The sequence below is a fragment of the Pongo pygmaeus genome, chromosome 19, assembly GCF_028885625.2.
Source record: "Pongo pygmaeus isolate AG05252 chromosome 19, NHGRI_mPonPyg2-v2.0_pri, whole genome shotgun sequence".
NCBI lineage: Eukaryota > Metazoa > Chordata > Mammalia > Primates > Hominidae > Pongo > Pongo pygmaeus.
Window position 1 is genome coordinate 78,902,554 of NC_072392.2, and position 20,299 is coordinate 78,922,852.

The window sequence follows — 20,299 nt, forward strand, 5'->3', positions numbered from 1 at the left end:
TTTACTCATTCATTCATTCACTCTGTTGTGAATATCAGGATGGACCCATGGATATTTATTTTATTTAATAGATTATAACCTGTTACTGTTATACAGTTGCTCCAGTTATCTCAACTTTGGGTATTGGGCGCTCTTTCAGATTGGCTCCTGTGTCCTTTTAGCATGTACCACTTATATTTTGAAATACTTTCTACTACTAGATGTTCCAGGTTCCTCTTGTATTTTGCCTACTTCAGCTCAGGTTCCTTTTATTAGAAACTAAAATCTGAGTACTAGTTGTGCTCATTGTGACTTTGTGTCACTGCTTCTAGGATGTCTCAAAAGGCAAAGCAAGGAAACAAATGTATCTATGCTCACACATGCATACACACACATCTATATTTCTGTATCTACTTAACCTGTGTATATATATATATAAAACCGTAAGTTCATACCAGTTCAACACAGCAGCCTCCCCCTTCCTTATTGATGCTCTTTTAATCCTAGTACCCATATAGTCTCACAGTTGTCATCTAGTACCCCTGTGAAAAACACATTTACTAACTAGAGTACAATATTTTTGTACAGTATGTTAACTGTTAGGCAGTCAAAATAAACAGTTTTCTGAAGTTACGTAGGTTAGTTATTTCCTTCCACCAAATCTTTCAGTATGGTTATGTTGTTTTGTAATACGGTTAGGTTCATTTGTTACTACAATATTCAATTCTAGCCTTCCCTGTTTTCCCCACCCCGCATTGTTAATTTTTATTTTTGTATGGGAAACATTACTGTGGTTCTAAAAAGCTATACATTCTCTATACATTATATCCTTTTCTCACTCAACTTCCTGTGGGTTAGCAATTTCAGTGCGTTTTGGATTATCTTTCCTGTATTTTTTTGCACCGATGAGCAGACACATGTATATATTTTTTAAAATCTCCTTCTTGGATAAATATTTTTTAAAATACTAGATTTGATGTTAAGGAGGGTTTTGTTTAGCCAAAAGCATTGCTTCTGTGGCAATTAACAAGTAACACTTTATTTGTGTGTTAGTTTCTGTTTGTAAAATGATCCTGCTCCTTTACCCTTTCCTTACTCATCCTACTTCACAGAAGTGATGAGAAAAACAAGTGTACTATTAAGTGAAGAGCTAATGCTTTCTCAGAAGAAAGGCATGCTAAAAATGTAAGCTATTGCTGTTTCTTTTTACACAGTCCAAGATACATCTTAATTCCATTGGTTTAAGTAGGAATACTCTTCCTTTCTTTGAAGTTTTGCAGTCACTAGGGACAGTGAGTGGTTCATTGGCCTGACAAGAGTTTTGGGATAGAAGGTAAAGGGATAGATATTGGCCGAGAAATATTAGACCCACAGTGTTAGAAAACACTGACAAGTTAGGTCTTTTATAATAAATTGGGCTATGGATAAATAAGTTGAACAATAAGAATTTAAGATGCCTTTTTGCATTTGCTATATTTCTTTAAATCCTAGATAGTTATTTTCAAGTGTTGGTAAACATAAATCTTAGGTTTAGGAACCATTGGATTAGGAACAGCATTATGCTAATCAAAACTTTAAAAAAATGAGTTCAAAATTGTTCTCATGTAATTGTATAGATTTTCTTTTATCTTCAACCTGCAGAAGCAGGAAAGTGAGGCACATAGCCCCACATAGGCAGAAATTAAAGCCTAGGCAATAACTTGGTGAAAATGGAATTTTCAGAACATTTCACTCCTTGTTTAGTATAATTTTATGGCCATGGTGCTAGCTAATGGAAATGGCTAGTATACTGTTTATAGGCCAGCGATATCTTGGTGAATTTAAGCGAAACTATGCTCAGTATCATTGAAATGGTGGTGGGGTGGGCTTGAGACATGAAATCAATCATGCAAAATCAAAAACTACTTTAAGCCAGGAATAAAAGTTAAATTCCTGTCACCCAGTTAGCATTTTCTTTCCATTTTAATGTTTGTCAGAAAGGGAATAACTAACCAAAACTGAACTGTTGACTTTTCTAGCCAGACGAATGTGATACATTTAAAAAATGACATTGCAAGCAGGTGTCACATGGCATTAATTGATTAAAGTAAAAATACATATTTGCAGGTAGAGTTTAATTTTATTGTGTGCTTTTAAGTGTGTGGCTCTCTCTTTTTACCCCTTAACCCTCTCTACTTTTTGGTAAAACAAATCTAGTAGACGTTGGTTCTTAGACCCTAGAAAAAACCACCCCCATAAAAACTATTTAGTCTTAGCTTTTCATTCAAGGCCTGTTTGTCACGCTTACTTGATCTGGCCCAGAGAGTGGAGTAATGAATCAGATGCCTGCTTTATGTGAATAACAAATTTGAATCTCATTGCTGTGTTAGTAATTTTATGCTGTACACCTGGCCCTTTCAATCAGGAGGAAAAACAATTCAGCAACCCTCCTTGCTACCTTTAACTGTAAGATTACTCCAAAAGATAATCCCCTAGGGCCCTGCTTTGGAGAGGAGGGGATTACAGAGGCACTCTGTCTACTACTTTAGCTTTTCTACTCTTTTCTTTCTGGCTGTGGGATGCATAAACCCTGAGTTCATCTGAACATCAAATAAAATTCAAATGGAAGCTTCAGTGATAATCCCTATTTTCTAGGTAGGAGAGTCTTAAGTCCTTTCATCCTTTTTGCAGTTGCCTATTGGATAGCAGATATCTCAGTCATGCTTTAGTTTTCTAAAAACACTAATGATGTAAACCACTGCAGTAGTAGTAATGAAGCTGAAATTAGTATGCGGATTTAATATTTCTGAAGTGTTTGTTAATGTTCTCTGTCCTCTGCATTTGCAGCCTTTTAGACTGCAGGATAGGAAGTGTTCATTTTTTCTCAAGGGAGAGTGCCTGCGTTTAAGGAGCTAGGTGAAATTACATGTGTTTGTGTGTTATGTTTTTCTTTTTCCAAATGGAACACTATGATTGGGATTAATATTTTAAGCTCTTTGCATTGATGACGGGTTGCAGGACATGTCCAAATGCCTGCTTTTGGATACTAGCTTGATTACAGAATTTCCCAAGATCTTAAGTAGATCCTTCCTGAGTATCCAGTGCTTCCTTTTGTGTGGCTGGGAATGCAGGCCAGCCACAGTCCCTTTCTGATGTTTATGCTCTTGATCTCTGTATACTTCTATGTTCTTGACAACATTTCCATGTTAATAATGTGTTGCCTGTTGACTTCAATTTTGATTTGGGGGCTGAATTACTCCAGGAAGATTCAGGTTTCTATAAGAAAATCAATAATATTCATGTTAAAGCTGAATAGCATTTATATATACACCTGCAGACATGAGAAACAAGACAGGCTGTTATAGCAGTAGTAGTTAGCTATATGGATGGTGACATTACTGGTGATTTTACTTTACATATTTTTCTTTAGACTTTCTATAAGAAAGATAAATGTTTTGAAATGAGACTTTGTTAGAGAATGGCAACATTTTATCTTGACAAGTGTCCTTGCAGTTAAATCTCATAATCCCTACCAGAAAAACTTAATCAAATGGAGTCATTCAGCCCATTACTTAAACGTAGTGCCTTCTAGAACATGTGGATATATAAATCAAATCACTGCCATAATTTAATGCCGAAATAAAAACAAACGGCATTTTTAAACAGCATTTTTCTATTGAAAGGAAACTTTTTAATCTAAACCAGAACTTCTGAAATCTAGAAAACCTATAACATGCCTGAAGTTATACATCTGTTAGTTAATACCAACCTAAATCTTAAATTCTTTTGATTTTTCTTGTTCTTTGTCATACCATATTTATTTAGCCTTTTTGAGGTTTCCCCTGTGTAGTAAATCCTTACTAGCATTCAGGAGGGTATTTGGTTTTATGGGGGTTTCTTTTTAATATAAAACTATTACCTAAAATGTAAAGAAATTTCAGAATAGTTTTACAACTGTAACACTCTTTGTCTTGTTATCTGTGTATGTATATTTTTAGTCACTACAACTGTATTAAACTATTATTTTTTTCTCTTGAAATCTCTTCTTGCATAAGAGGAGAAAATATCCTTTATGGTTCTTTTTTGTATTTTGATTTGGTGTACCACAACTGATAACTATAGTTATAATGCTTATAACATTTAGATTATTGATAGATATCATTGCAGTGACCACCTTTGTGAATAAGATTTTTGGGGGTGTGTTTGTTGAGTTACTCCTTTAGGGTAGATTTTTAAAAATTGGTTAGAATATTTTGTCAGAAGATAGGAATATCCTTATAGCTCTTGCTACTTAATACTGTGTTGCTTTCCAAGGGAAATCTGCATAGAGCTTAAGGCAATGTGTCTATGCCAGATTTACTGTAATTTTTGATAGCATTGACCATTGTTCAAGATGTTTGTGATATCTTAGTAGATGTACAGGTTATCCAACAAAAAAGACAGCCTTTTCTCAGTGTTCACTCATTGTAGCATACTTACGTGACTTGTCTGTGTATATAGTTTGATCTGTATTTTAGGATAATTTGTATTAAAACTTTTAGATTATCTTCCCAATCTGTTTTTTTTGTTTGTTTTGTTTTGTTTTGGAGACAGTCTCTCTCTCTGTCTCCCAGGCTGCAGTGCAGTGGCGTGATTTGGCTCACTGCAACCTCCACTTCCTGGGTTCAAGGGATTCTCGTGCCTCAGCCTCCTGGAGGAGCTGGGATTACAGACAGGCGCCACCATGCCCAGCTAATTTTGTATTTTTAGTAGAAATGGGATTTTACCATGTTGGCCAGGTTGGTGTCGAACTCCTGACCTCAGGTGATCTGCCTGCTTCAGCCTCCCAAAGTGCTGGGATTACAGGCATGAGCCCCCACACCCAGCCTCAATCTGTTCTTTTTTGATGCTTGTCTAGGACTACTTTCAGGTTCAGTCCTTTGGTGTTTTCTTCTTGGTGGTATAAAGACAAAAAAAAAATCAGTATTGAAAAGTAGAATTTCAGCCTCAAAATATTTACCCTGAAAGCATTTGTAGGAAGCATTTATAGGAATATTTACCTTGAAAGCTTTTATAGGAAAGAGAACTTCAGCGTGCCCCAGAGTCAGTTCAAGTGTAAGGAGACAGGTTAGGTGTGGTGGCTCACACGCCTATAATCCCAGCATTTTGGGAGGCCGAGGAGGGCAGATCAGTTGAGGTCAGAAGTTCAAGACCAGCCTGGCAAACATGGTGAAACCCCGTCTCTACTAAAAATATAAAAATTACATGGGCATGGTAGTGTGTGCCTGTAATCCCAGCTACTCAGGAGGCCAAAGCAGGAGAATCACTTGAACCAGGGAGGTGGAGGCTACGGTGAGCTGCTGTCATGCCACTGCACTCCAGCTTGGGCGGGAGAGCGAGACTTTATCTCAAAAAAATAAAGGAAGGAGTCAAAGACCCATAGCCTTTCTGGGATATTTCAACAATTGCTAGAACTGAGGGATGGCTGCATCTGTTGCTTTATTGCCTATGCCTCAGAAGTGCCATATGACTGGCATTCATACTGTTCCTATCCCTTTTGAGCCTAGTAAATATATAATTTGTTTTGAATACTGCAAATCAGACTTTTAATATTCTTTCTCATCTGTTATTTCATTTTATATTCTAAACATATTTGATTTGAATACTCTAAAGACAATAGTACCTGATAGCATCAGATAATTAGATTCATTGAGATTTATATTAACTTTGTTTTCTGTCAGGGAAAAATGTGTGTGTGTGTGTGTGTGTGTTTATTTATTTATTTATTTATTCATTGAGACAGGGTCTCACTCTGTCACCCAGGCTGGAGTGCAGTGGCATGATCATGGCTCACTGCAGCCTCTGCTTCCCGGCTCAGGTGATCCTCTTCCCACTTCAGCCTCCTGAGTTGCTGGGACTACATGCATGCACCACCATGCCCGGCTAATTTTGTATTTTTTTTGTAGAGATGGGGTTTTGTCATGTTGCCCAGGCTGGTCTTGAACTCCTGGGCTCAAGAGATCCTCCTACCTTTGCCTCCCAAAATACTGGGGTTACAGTCATGAGCCACCATCCCCGGTCTGTGTGTATATTTTTAAGCAAAGCATAGTTTTTAGAAAAGAAGCTTCTAGCATACCGTGTTAGAGTTAAGCAGATACTAACTACATTTAAATTTCCTCTTAGTCATCTTGATACTGATGTTAGTATATCCTTCTTGATCATTAGTTGAAAGCTTATGTTACTGTGTAATTGTTCTGCTAAGCTTCTGTTCCATAGAATTGTTCAGGTCATTTTCCTGTCAATAGGTACTTACTTTTAGTCTGTACATTTGGATTCCTCATCCCTCTTTCCCCCAAAGCAAAAGCTAATGTCATATTCTCCTTCTCTCTGTCAACGTCTCTCTCTCTCTCTCTCTCTCTCTCGTTAATTAGAGATGAGGTCTCGCTGTGTTGCCCAGGGTGGTCTCAAAACTCCTGGTCTCAAGTGATTCTCCTGCCTTGGCCTCCCAAAGTGCTGCAGTTATAGTTGCGAGCCACCATACCTGACCACTGATTCTCTTATTTTCTTTTTCCTCAGTCATTCAAGTTTTGTTTTTCAAATTGATCATCAGAAGTTTTAGGTGCTTTGTACAAATGAAGTGGTGGTGCTTTTCAGGCAGGGGTGCTGTTGGGTACATGTTAATTTTTTTTTTCCTTTTTCTTACTCAGATTGAGTCTGTTTCTCAGCCATTGGAAAACCATGGTGCCCCTATTATTGGTCATATTTCAGAGTCACTGTCTACCAAATCATGTGGAGCACTCAGACCTGTCAATGGAGTTATTAACACGTAAGTTGTAGCTCTTCTACTTCCTACACTTAGTAGACTTGTAAAGGTGTTTTGGAGCTCTTAGTTCTCTTTAGCCAGGACTGACCCTGGTTTAAAGAAGCGGAAGCCTTATCACTTAGTAACATTTTTAATCTTCACTGTATAATGAAGCAGTGCATTTTAATTAATTGTGTATTTTCCTTTTACCTACTAAAATGGAGTGGGCATGGAGTAAAATAAAAGACACTACAGTTACTATGAATTATTATTGTTTTAATCTTGCAGGAATTTCTCAGAAGTGTTTATATTAACCTCTGCTCTAGGACAGATTAGATCTCCAAGGGCTATGTTTGTAAATCTGTATTTATGAAGATTCAAGGGAGAGAACAAAAGATTCAGGGAGATCCTGTACAAGTGAATGATGTGTACAACACCCTTAAAATTCAAGTTTCATAGAACTGATTCTAAGGAAGCTCATTAACATTTGCAAAATTCGTCATTTTCTAACCAATTGTAGTTCTCTAGACTTTATTTACTCATGTGTTTGATGTAGAGGAGAACTCAATCACTAGAATTTGAGTTTATTTACTGACTTTTTTATCTTTCAGACGTGATGTAGTTAATGTGCACCAAGAACCTTACACATAAGCACACACAGGTAGATTAGCAGACATCAAGAGGAGACCTGCTTCTGCTCTAGAATGCTTCGTGTCTGAACATTAGCAAATAGAGGTTGAACCAGTATAAGAGGCTTTGTTTCTTTGTGTTTTCTTGTTGTTTATTTATTTTGTTTCTTTGTATGTTCTGAGAATACTCTTCCTTCCCCTTGTATAGTCTTCAGCCTGTCTTGGCAGACCACATTCCAGGTGACAGCTCTGATGCTGAGGAACAATTACATAAGAAGCAACGACTGAATCTCGTCTCTTCGTCATCTGATGGCACCTGTGTGGCAGCCCGGACACGTCCTGTACTGAGCTGTAAGAAACGGAGGCTTGTTCGACCCAACAGCATCGTTCCTCTTTCCAAGAAGGTCGGTACAGATGAGAGTTGGTCATTGTCAAGCAGTGAGCCAGATGCTCAGATAGAGTTAGTCTCTTGCCACTTTGGTGTTTTCTAAACTTGGCAAACCACCAAGGTCTTCTGGGGAGCTTTATAAAATACTAGGTTCCTGGGCCCTGTTTGCTGTGGAGTTGGGTGTTGGAATCTTTTTTTCAGAAAACACAAAGCTCCTAGGTGACTCTGCAGCTAGTTTTGAAAACCACTGTCTTGAGCTTTTTAATAGAAATGGGAGAGATTTAAGTACTGCCATTAACACTTTGATGGAGAATAGTGTGCCCTCTCACCTTCACTGTTATCACTGAAAATGGCAGTATAGAATCCTTTGCCCTAAAAAAGAATCTTGGCCATGTGCAGTGGCTCATGCCTCTAACCCCAACACTTTGGGAGGCCAAGGTGGGAGGATTGCTTGAGCCTAGGAATTGAATACCAGCCTGGAAAATATAGTGAGACCTTCATCTCTACAAAGTATTTAAAAATTAAGCATGATGGTGCACACCTGTAGTTCCAGCTACTCAGGAGGCTGAGGCAGGATTGGTTGAACCCATAAGGTGGAGGCTGCTTTGAGCTGTATTTGTGCCACTGTACTTAAGCTTGGGTGACAGATTGAGACCCTGCCTGAGAAAAAAAGTAATCTTCACTAAAGTTTTTAAATTGATATTACTAAAAAAAAGTTTGTCTTCACAAAGGAAATGGAGATTAATTCACAAACTGTAGGGAATTTTAGATTGCTGACTCTTCAAATAGCAGTTGCCTTTATTCCAAAACTAATGAAATAATAATATTCCAGTAAAATTGGTACTATGCAGGAATTAAGAGCATTATCTTTGAAGATGGTAAACTTGGGTTTGAATCATGGTACTACCACTTAGTAGTTTGGTAATTTGGTGCATGTTAACCACCCTGACTTCCACTCCTCTCCAAAGCCTCAGAGATCTCATAGGGTTGTTTGAGGATTAAATGAAATATGTGTAACATGCTTATTGGGATGTCTGGTTGATAAATTCCTAGTACAAAGTGGCTGTTACTGTTACCACTTTTGTTGTTGTTCATTCATTCTTTCAACAAATATTTATTGGCTTCCTGCAACAAGCTGAATCTGTCTAGTCACTGAGTATACAGCACTAAACAAAACAGACAAAAGTGCTTACCCTATGAAATATTCTAGTTGTTAGAGAAAGAAAATAATAAATGAACTCTGCAGTGTGTCCTATAGCATTAAATCTTGGAGAGAGGCTAGGCACAGTGGCTTATACCTGTAATCCTGGTACTTTGGGAGGCTGAGGAAGGAGGATCACTTGAGTTCAGGAGTTTGAGACCAGTCTGGGCAACATAGTGAGACCCCATGTCTTAAAAAAAAAAAAAAAAGCCTGCTGTGGTGGCGAGCGTCTGTAGTCCATCTGCTCAGGAGGCTGAGGTGGGAGGATCATTTGAATCCACCAGGTCAACGCTGCAGTGAGCCATGGTTGTGCCACTGCACTCCAGCCTGGGCAACAGAGTGAGACTCTGTGTTTAAAAAAAAAAAATAATAATAATCCTGGAGAGAGAAATGCAATAGAGGAGGGAATAGAGAGTGCTGGAGAGCTCAGATAGAGAAGAAGTATATGGATTAGCCCTTTGATGTATTCCAGAGCTTAGGTATTCCTCCTCATTCCTGTGAAAGATGAGGAAAGGATTGGGAAGGGAGTGACCAATAAAGTAGAAGAAAAACCAAGAGAGTGTGGTATGTGAAAGGCAAGGGGAGAAAGTGTTTTGGAGAAGGAGGAGGAGGAGGGATTGTCTGTGTCAGTTGTTAACGACAGGATCAGTAAGATGAAGGCTGAGAATTGAGACCATTGAATTTAGTGGGGTGGGGTTGTTGCAGACATTGGTGAGCAGTTTTGGTAGAGGGAGAAAGGTGAATGAAAGCATGGTTGGAGTGGTTTCAGGAGAGAAGGCCACAGAAGGAATTGAGGGAACCATTGTAGATAACACTTTCAAAGAATGTTGCTGTGAAAGAGAGCAGAGAATGGGAATTTTTCTTAAGAGAGCCACTAGCAACATATTTGCTAATGACAAATAAGGGAGATGAGAGAATTGCTGGAACAATTAGTATTTGCATGGTGAATTTTCAGTACTTTCCTTGTTTTATTCTAGTATGCAGTTGTACTGTGTAAGTTTGCCATGTTCTCTTTAAAGAAAAGAATTGTTAGAATTGACTGTCAGGCGATACCATTTCTTCCTGTCTATTCCTCGGACTCTACCTGAAATATCAAAATAGCAGAAATAGAAAACAATAAGGTATTTGGCAGGATTTTCATATTGACATTTCAGTCTCTCAGTTTTTTTTTTTTTTTTTTTTTTTTTTACTAATAGTCGTATATCTCTAAAAGATTTTCAGAGGAGTTGATAACAGAAATGTCAGAAAACAGTATGTTACTGTCAAGTGTAGGAAAGTAGCTTTTTGTCAATTCCTTGATGAATTTAACACAGAATGCTTTTACATTAAAAAGCACCACCTCATGAAAATAAAGCACCCTTCCTCTGTTTTGGCAGTTTACCAGCCACTATGGCGTGACATCTGGGAGTCGTATAAAAATTTTCTGAAGTATGTGGTGGCCTCCTGCATTTTGTTTTTTAATATGTGAAGTAGCCAACCTTCTTCTGATCCATGCCTATGAACGAATGTAGTTTTGAATATACATATAAAATTATAAAAGGTAGCTTAGGCAAGAGATAGGCATAAAACTGAATATCCTTTTGTTCCAATGCCAGTTTCTAAAACAGAATCATCCTGACACAAAAGCTGCATGAAAAATAAGACAGAGAAATTAGTTGACTTTGGGAAATATACCATGTACTAGATCTAGCAGAAAGCTGGAGTTCTTCCAGAGTTGGAGACACACCCCATTCCTTCTGTCTAGGTTGTTTTCTGTGTCTCACATGGCTCCTCGCTCATGACATGACCTCAGTGGTATTTGCTGATGAGCAAGCATCTTGTCTTCTGTAATCTTGAATTGCTCAGTTTTCCAGGCAGATTTATTCAACAGCATTTTTGAATGCCCACAGTATTATTCAGGGCAGCCAGGTTGCATTGGTAAGGAAAACAAAGCCCTTACCTTCATGGAGCTTACTTTCTAATGACAGCAAAGAAGTTAACAGGTAAATTATGTTCTAATGTTACATGACAGTGAGTTCACATTTATTGTGAGTACAGAGTACAGAACACACAAAGCAAGTGATTAATATTTTTTCCTTACCTACATCTTAAATGATCTCTACTGCATTCCAGAACCAAATAAAACATACGTGAGGGAACTCATTGAGGTTTTTTTTGTTTTGTTTTTTCTTTGAGAGGGAGTCTTGCTCTATTGCTCAGGCTGGAGTGCAATGGCGCAATCTTGGCTCACTGCAACCTCCTCTTCCCGGGTTCAAGCGATTCTCCTGCCTCATTCTCCCGAGTAGTACAGGCATATGCCACCACGCCCAGCTATTTTTTGTATTTTTAGTAGAGATGAGGTTTCACCATGTTGGCCAGACTGGTCTCGAACTACTGACCTCAAGTGATCCGCCCGCTTCAGCCTCCCAAAGTGCTGAGATTACAGGCATGAGCCACTGTACCCGGCCCAATTACTGTGGGTTTTGGTGTTTTTTTGACGGAGTCTCCCTGTGTTGCTCAGGCTGGAGTGCAGTGGCGCGATCTCGGCTCACTGCAACCTCCGCCTTCCAGGTTCAATCAATTCTCCTGCCTCAGCCTCCTAAGTAGCTGAGATTACAGACAGTCATGCACCACCGCACTTGGCTAATTGTTGTATTTTTAGAGACACAGGGTTTCACCATGTTGGCCAGGCTGGTCTCAAACTCCTGACCTCAGGTGATTCACCCGCCTTGGCCTCCCAAAGTGCTGGGATTACAGGCGTGAGCCACCGCAGCCAGCCCAATTACTGTGTTTTTAAAGGGCTGTCAGCTTAGTTGAATTATGGCTGGAATATATCTTAAAATGGAGATGCACATTTAGTGCAGTAACTCTTTTGTCCTTAAAAAGGCTGGCCAGGCACGGTGGCTCTTGCCTGTAATCCCAGCACTTTGGGAGGCCAAGGTGGGCAGATCACGAGGTCAGGAGATCAAGACCACCCTGGCCAACATGATGAAACCCCATCTGTACTAAAAATACAAAAATTAGCTGGGCGTGGTGGCACGTGCCTGTAATCCCAGCTACTCGAGAGGCTGAGGCAGGAGAATCGCTTGAACCAAGAAGTCAGAGGTTGCAGTGAGCTGAGATCTCGCCATAGCACTCCAGCCTGGCGACAGAGCGAGAGTCCGTCTAAAGAAAAAAAAGGCTGTTGTTATATCACTTGTACTTCTTAAAATCAATGACTAAAACAAGGAGTTCAGTAAGTTAAACTTGTTGGGAATAAACAGAAATGAGATCTATCAGTAAATAAATAGGAAGCCTTGAATGCCCAAACCGATGATTTGGGTTTCAGTCTATAAGTTTTAATGTTTTGAGCAGAGAAGTGTTGTAAGCTATTTTGGGGGAGGTAAATCTGTAACTTTTTTCTTTTTTTTTTTTTTGAGTCGGAGTCTCACTCTGTCACCCAGGCTGGAGTGCAATGGCACAATCTCAGCTCACTGCAGCCTCCGCCTCCCGGGTTCGAGCAATTTTCCTGCCTCAGCCTCCTGAGTAGCTGGGATTACAGGCACCCACGATGACGCCTGGCTAATATTTGTATTTTTAGTAGAGATGAGGTTGGCCAGGCTGGTCTCGAACTCCTGACTTCAGCTGATCTGTCCGCCTCGGCCTCCCAAAGTGCTGGGATTACAGGCGTGAGCCACCACGCCCGGCCAGTCTTTTACTATTATGTTTGGGATGGATTGTCACAAGAGACTGGAGGTGGAAAGACAGACTAACAGTAGTAATCCTGGAGGAGATAATAGTCTTAAGGCCTCTACAACTCTGAATGTGGAATATTTTAAATGTAATCTAAGGAATAACCACTAGGGTGTGGTAACTGAATATCAGAGTAAGGCTCATGGAGAACATGGAGTACTTCCTAAATCATAATTTTATTATAAAATGACGGAATTACTAGTTGTAATTACTGAATAGCCTGTATTGCTATTTATTGTGTGTTTCATCACTTTAGGGGTCTAGTATGGTGGATGTTAGTAATTATCTAAGTGAATGAAGAAGCACTCCAGTGGAAAGTTCTTATATGCCATTATGTTCTTTTCCTGGCCCAGTGCCTAAGTGAAGTAGGTGTTTATAACTTAACCTAAACGTACCAAGATTTCAGATCAATAAAGTTATTATAATAAAATTGGTACCAGCCAATTTTCAAATAAGGTTGCTTTTTATTTTTTAAGTAAAATTGTGTTTATAATTAAACCATAAGACAAATAGTATTTTTTTTTAAAAAGAAAGGAATGTAGTTTTATTAATAATTTACTGCATTGTTCTCATTCTCAATTTACTGTGGACCATTAGAAACTTGTGTATAGTCTGGCAGTGGAAACCATCAGTGTTTGGAAATGAATGGTTGAAAAGGCTGGGTTTTTTTGTACTAATAACCAGTAGAATAGGTAATGGCTACATTTATTACTAACATACCCTTGAAATTTTTATTGCCCTTAATAGCATTTCTTTTCAATTTTTTAAAAAGTAGCAATTTCCTAACAAATTGGCAATGTTCTGGCATCATTTTAGAATTTTGTAGTCTGTGTTATCATAGGGGGGATTGCTCTGGGCTAAATTTTAAAGCTGGCTTCCATAGAATTCCGAGTAGTCCTCCTCTTCTTCCCATTGTATCACACTTGAAGAGTGGCATGTTTGTACAGGGCATTCTCTTATGGCTATGACCAGGTTTCCTGTAGACATCAGGGTAAATAAAGGTGTTAATATATAATTCTAGGCCTCCTAGTTTTGATTCCACCTATTTAAATCCAGTTTCATGACACCATGATTGAGGACTAATGAACTAGAATATGAGTCAGTATTAAAAGTTAATAATTTGATACGTTCTTCCTTGACAGAGTGCAATAGACCTTGGAGGCCCAACCAACTTTTTGATACTAGTTAGACATTTGGAAGGGAGCAAGCGTGCCATGTAGAAAATTGTACCTTAGGACATAAAGCTATTAAAAGAATACTCAGAAATCACTCTGTGCTTGGAACAGTTACCTCTAAACTGTTATAAGGGTGTTTTATATATACATTATAAAACACATACAAAATAAATTTTGAAAGACTGAGATAAAGTAGAAGCTTACACGTTTTGTTTCTTCACTCTGATGGATCTTCAAGAGCCAGTTGTGGGATATGCTTGATTGTGATAGAGTTGCCAAACCTATGAAAATCTTTCCAAATGTTAACAATGGATGAGTTAGATAACGAATATCAAATGCAAAGCAAAAGCAAATGATTATAACCTGTCCATGAGCCAAAAGAATTTTTTTAGTGTTTTGGACGAATATGCTATGATTAACAGAAAATGGTGAATAGAGTTTTACTTTGGTATTAATTCCTTCATAAGTATTAAATTGAGTATTTCTTGGGAGTTCCTTCAAAGAGAATTGATAGCATTGCAGTATTAATTAAGAGAACATGGGAATTTCTTCATGTATCAAGTATTTTATCTCTATTTTATTATTTTATTGAGATGGAGGTCTCACTGTGTTGCACAGGCTGATTTTTTGTTGTTGTTTGTTTTTTGTCCCCCTCCCCTCCCCCAAGATGGAGTCTCACTCTGTTGCCAGGCTGGAGTGCAGTGGTGCAATCTCTTCATCTTAAAAAAATAAAAAATTAGCCAGCTGTGGTGGCAGCTACACAGGTGGCTGAGGCAGGAGAATGGTTTGAATCTGGGAGGCAGAGGTTGCAGTGAGTCAAGATCAAGCTACTGGACTCCAGTCTGGGCAGCAGAGCTAGACTCTGTCTCAAAAAGATAACAGTCTGTTTCTCTCTCTTAGTTCCAGCTGAGAACATGTGTTGATCAGTTTCCTTTACTCTCTCTCTCTCTTTTTTTTTTTTTTTGAGTCAGAGCCTCGCCTCGCTCTGTCGCCCAGGCTGAAGTGCAATGGCATGATCTTGGCTCACTGTAACGTCTGCCTCCCGGGTTCATATGATTCTCGTTCCTGCCTCACCCTCCGAAGTAGCTGGGACTACAGGCGCATGCTACCATGCCCAGCTAATTTTTGTATTTTTAGTAGAGACGGGGTTTCACCATGTTGGCCAAGCTGGTTTCAAACTCCTGACCTTAGGTGATCTGCCCGCCTCAGCCTCCCAAAGTGCTGGGATTACAGGCGTGAGCCACTGCGCCCAGCCTCCTTTCCTCTTAGCATATCCTGAGATCTAATTCTAGTCTCCTCACGAGACTGCTAGAAGCATCTCTGTCCTTTTCAGAGACTTTCCACTTAGCTTCGTAGCCTCCTACCATTCACAGCTTCAGCGTTTTCTTTGGGAGAGTGGGTACTTGGAAATGTGTCATGCTTAGTTCCCTGTCCTCTCTTTTTATTGATAATTTGACATTTCAAGTCTCTAGTGTTATCCATTCAGCCCCACAAGACCACCAAAAGCTCTGCTCTTTTTTTTTCTTTTCTTTTCTTTTTTTCGAGATGGAGTCTCGCTCTGTTGCCCAGGCTGGAGTGCAGTGGCACATCCTTGGCTCACTGAAACCTCTGTCTCCCAGGTTCAAGCAATTCTCCTGCCTCAGCAAGTAGCTGAGATTACAGACACGTGCCACCATGCCGAGCTAATTTTTGTATTTTTAGTAGAGACGGGTTTTCGCCATGATGGCCAGGTTCTTTTCCTCTCTGGAATCTTAGCTTTCAATATTGTCATTATGTCAGCATTTTTCTTATGTTTTGAGAGAGAGAGAGAGAGAGAGAGAGAGAGAGAGAGTGTGTGTGTGTGTGTGTGTGTGTGTGTGTGTGTGTGTCTTAAATCTGGCTTTTCCAATTAGTGAGAGTGTTGGTTTGATATAAGCTATCCATACTAGGTGATTTATTTGTTGAGAAAACTTCATTTATCCGATAGCTTAGTTTCCCACAGCCTACTTTCTTTTAAAAATTTTATCCCTATAGTAGTATTTTCTTGCCTCTTGGCATATCTAACAATGTTTTATTTATGTTTTAAGCTGAAAATCCAATTAATAATTTTCCCTGCTTGTAGCATGTGGATTGTGCCATCTTCCTTTAAAGAGGCTTTGTTTTGCTGGCAGGTAAATTCCTTCTCATTTGTTAGGTCAGGTGAGGAGTTGGTCACCTTAGTAGTCTGGCTCCACAACTAAAGCAGGATCTTCTGTCTTGAATTCTCTGTGCAACTTTGACTGGTCACAGTTTAAAAGCCTCTCAGGCTTGTGTTAGCTGTGGAAACCATTTCAGCTTACAGCTCCCTAGTTGCTCTTGCCTGGCCTGATAGTTTCACCCTTTACATGCACCTTTTAATATTTAGCAAACACTCAGGGGGATCTAATGAAGATTTCTGGGGCTCTTTTTCTGTAAAGCTTCCTCCTCTCAGAATTCTGCCTTGCAATTTTCAGTTTCCCTAGTCTCTGAATTCTGATCTAGTGAGAATTTGCTTCCTCAACTTAGTGAGGCTATTATACTCTGCTTCAGATTCTCTCCCTGCCCTGCAGTCTGGAATGTACTTCCAGGCGGAAAACCAGGGCAGTCTTAGAGACCACCCCATTTATTTCTCAGTGTTACACTGCCTGTTGTCCAGTTTTCTGGTTTATGACTGAAAGGTAAATCTGATCACTATTACTCTGCTAGAAGCAGAAGTCCTGTGGTGTCACTGTTTTCTTTTCCAAATTTTGTTATGAAATTATTCAGATACGAAGCTGAATGAATTTTACAGTGAACACCTACGTAGCTACTCCCTAGGTAACACTAACATTTTAGCATACAGTCATCCTTCCATTTATTAATCCATCTTATTTTTAGTGCATTTAAAAAACAGTGTTTTTCTGTCCCTTGTGTTTCTTGAAAACTAGTGGAAACTTGAATAAGTCCAGTTTTAGTTTTGTGAGAAAACACAAGGTGGCCTTATTATGCTTGTATCAGAAGACACGTAATGACTAAACTGTTCGTTATCAACCACTGGTGATCATTGCCTGGACCCATTGTTAAATTGGAAGTTGAAGAATGGTGATATTCTGCTTGTATCATTTCTGTTTTTCTTTTATTAGCTAGAATATGTTTATAAGGGGAAAATTGTCCTTTTCAAGTATTTGTTTACCCTGAGGTACAGTTCGTACAGAAGAAAGCATGATTTTTTTTTTTTTTAACCAATTTTCAAAATAACAAATTAGTTTTCTACTATCCTCTAAGGACAGTCACTGAAGTTTTTCATGAAGGGGCTGTGAGTCATTGATTGAAACATATTTGAGGTATTTCAAGCCATTGTAGTCTTTTCTTTATGATGCTAATGTTATCTGATCTTTGGTAGTGGAAGCTCTCTTCAGGGTTGTTCTTGAGTCCTTTTGCTTTGACTGCAGTAGTCTTTGAGAGCTTTGTTCTCACTATTAATTTTTATTTTTTTTGTTTTCCTTTTTTACTGAGTCTGATGTTTACTGTGACTCACCACTAATATTTAATGGGAGCCTGTGCTTTGAATTTTTCTAGAAGGGATGACCATAATTTGAACCTCATGGTTCTCAATGATATTGTCCTCACAGGAGACATTTGGCAATGTCTGTAGTAATTACTGATTTTCACAAATTGGGGGAGTAGGGAGGCACATGCACCAGGAGGACAGAGATGCTGCTAGATATCTACAGTGCACAGGACTGTCCCCCACAACAAAGAAGTGCCAGCTGTTGAGAAATCATGCGGTATACTAATTTAGCTAACATTTGTGTAATGTTTTAACAGTTACATAGTCATTTGATCTTTCCTACAATCCCATGAAATTGGTATTATCAGTCCTTTTTAACAAGTGAGAAAATTTAAGGATGTCATGTGACTTATCAGTGATCATATTATATGGTGTTAAGAGGCTAGAATTGTGAAATCAAGATCTTTGATGGTAAATGTTCTATCAAGTTTGATGGTAAATGTTCTATCAATAGCTATTCTTACGGTTTTACAAAAGTGATTAAGAGTCGAGAGCCAGATACTGTTGTGAGTTATTTATCTTTAAAACAACTCTATCAGGTACTATCCTGTTAGTAAAGATGAAGACACAGTAACTTGTCTAAGGCCACACAGCTAGTAAGTGGCGGAGTCAAGGTTCAAACCCAGGCAGTCTGGCTCCATAGCTCATACTGTTAACCACTATATATTGCTGCACAATTTTTTTTTTTTAGATTTGAGTGTAATATTTATTTTTATATTTAAATCTTTATTTGGGGCCAGGCACGGTGGCTCACACTTGTTATTCCAGCACTTTGGGAGGCCAAGGTGGGTGGATTACCTGAGGTCAGGAGTTTGAGACCAACCTTGCCAGCATGGCGAAACCCCATCTCTACTAAAAATACAAAAATTAGCCAGGCTTGGTGGTGGGTGCCTGTAATCCCACCTACTCGGGAGGCTAAGGCAGGAGAATCACTTGAACCCGGAGATGGAGGTTGCAGTGAGCCGAGATCACACCACTGCACTCTAGCCTGGGCAACAGAGTGAGACTCTGTATCAAAAAAATAAAATAAAATGAAAATGAATAAATCTTTATTTAGAATTAATTTTGGCGTGAGGCAGAAATTCAGCTGTTTTCTTCTGTATGACCTCTTGGTTTTCCTGATTCATTTGTTGAGAAAGTAATATCTCCTTTTTTTTAAAACTGATTTAAAAGTATTATTTTAGTTAAACAATAAACTATCATATATATTTTGGTCAATTTTTGTTTTTATTTAATTTTTCTGTTTCTTAACCAAGGGCAGATTATTTTAATTACTGTAACTGTAAAACATGTAATAGGCCAGATCACTCCCCTGTATTTTTGCTTATCAGAAATTTTGGGGAATGGTTCCTCACACTCTTTCAGTTGTATCTTTTAGATTATTTGTTTAAATCCCCTTTGCCTTGTCTTCCCTCCCCCCTCAAGTCTATTAAGATTCTGCATTAATTTGTAGAATATCAGTATCTTTAAACTTTGTGCTTAAATTTCTTGTTAAACTTATTCCAGGGCATTTTTTGTTGTTATAGTCAAGAATATAATCTTTTTTCACTTTTTTTTTTGTTTTGTTTGTTTTGAGAGGGAGTTTTGCTCTTGTCGCCCAGGCTGGAGTGCAATAGTGCGATCTCAGCTCACTGCAACCTCCGCCTCCTGGGTTCAAGAGATTCTTCTGCCTCAGCCTCCTGAGTAGCTGGGATTACAGGCGCCCGCCACCACGCCGGGCTAATTTTTTGTATTTTTAGTAGAGATGAGGGTTCACCATGTTGGTCAGGCTGGTCTTGAACTCCTAACCTCAGGTGATCCACCTGCCTTGGCTTCCCAAAGTGCTGGGAATACAGGCGTGAGCCACCGCGCCTGGCCTTTCACTTGTATTTCTAAATAAAAGTTACTTTGGGCCAGACACGGTGGCTCATGTCTGTAATCCCAGCACTTTGGGAAGCTGAGGCAGGCGGATCACGAGGTCAGGAGATCGAGACCATCCTGGCTAACATGGTGAAACCCCATCTCCACTAAAAATACAAACATCAGCCAGGTGTTGTGGCGGGTGCCTGTAGTCCCAGCTACTTGGGAGGCTGAGACAGGAGAATGGCATGAACCTGGGAGGCGGAGCTTGCAGTGAGCTGAGATTTCACCACTGCACTCCAGCCTGGGTGACAGAGCAAGACTCCGTCTCAAAAAAAAAAAAAGTTACTTTGAATACTGACATTTAAAGAAAAAGACATGATGTGAGAGAATGACCATGGAATTAGTAGTTGAAGAGCCAAGTGCAGAGGCCTGTGATCTGGAAGGTTGCCTGCTATCTTGGAGAAATATAGCAAGGAAATCAGAGTAACTGATAGTGTCAGCTAGGAGAGTAACAAAAAAATGAGGTGAAGTCAGAGAGAGGGGATAGAGGTGACAAATACTATAGGACCTTGTGGGAACCATGCAAGAAGTTTGGTTTCTGTTCCTCGTGAGATGAGAAGTCATTTGGAAGATTATGAGGTTGGTATGATGTGATTGAGATTTTCAAACAAGATTTACACTGATTACTGTGTTGATTGATTTGGAAGTAAGAGCCAGTAGGAGGAGGATCAGTTAGGGGGCTTGAAGAAACCCATTTGAGAAAAGATAGTGACTTGGACTAGATTGAGTGTAGTTGAGGTGGTATGAAGTGGTTGGATTCTGCCAATAGGGTTTCATGATTGGAGCCGGTCATGGTGGCTCAGGCCTGTAATCCCAGCACTTTGGGAAGCTGATATGGGTGGATCATCTGAGGTCAGGAGTTTGAGACCAGCCTGGCCAACATGGTGAAACCCCGTCTCTACTAAAAATTCAAAAAATTAGCTGGGCGTGGTGGTGCACGCCTGCAATCCCAGCTACTCAGCAGGCTAAGGCAGAAGAATCTCTTGAGCCCAGGAGATCCTTGGTTT

The 20,299-nt window shown here is 39.3% G+C and overlaps 1 protein-coding gene across 20 annotated transcripts in view; it reads left to right on the plus strand.

The window, feature by feature from the left end:
* KANSL1 (KAT8 regulatory NSL complex subunit 1) overlaps positions 1-20,299 on the plus strand; it is a 197,017-nt gene that overhangs the window by 148,648 nt on the left and 28,070 nt on the right. For all 20 annotated transcript variants that reach the window (XM_054458820.2, XM_054458836.2, XM_063656802.1 and 17 more), the window contains 2 exons: positions 6,645-6,763; positions 7,577-7,772. In XM_054458820.2, the coding sequence (XP_054314795.1) occupies positions 6,645-6,763; positions 7,577-7,772 (315 nt within the window). The remainder of the gene's footprint in view (positions 1-6,644; positions 6,764-7,576; positions 7,773-20,299) is intronic.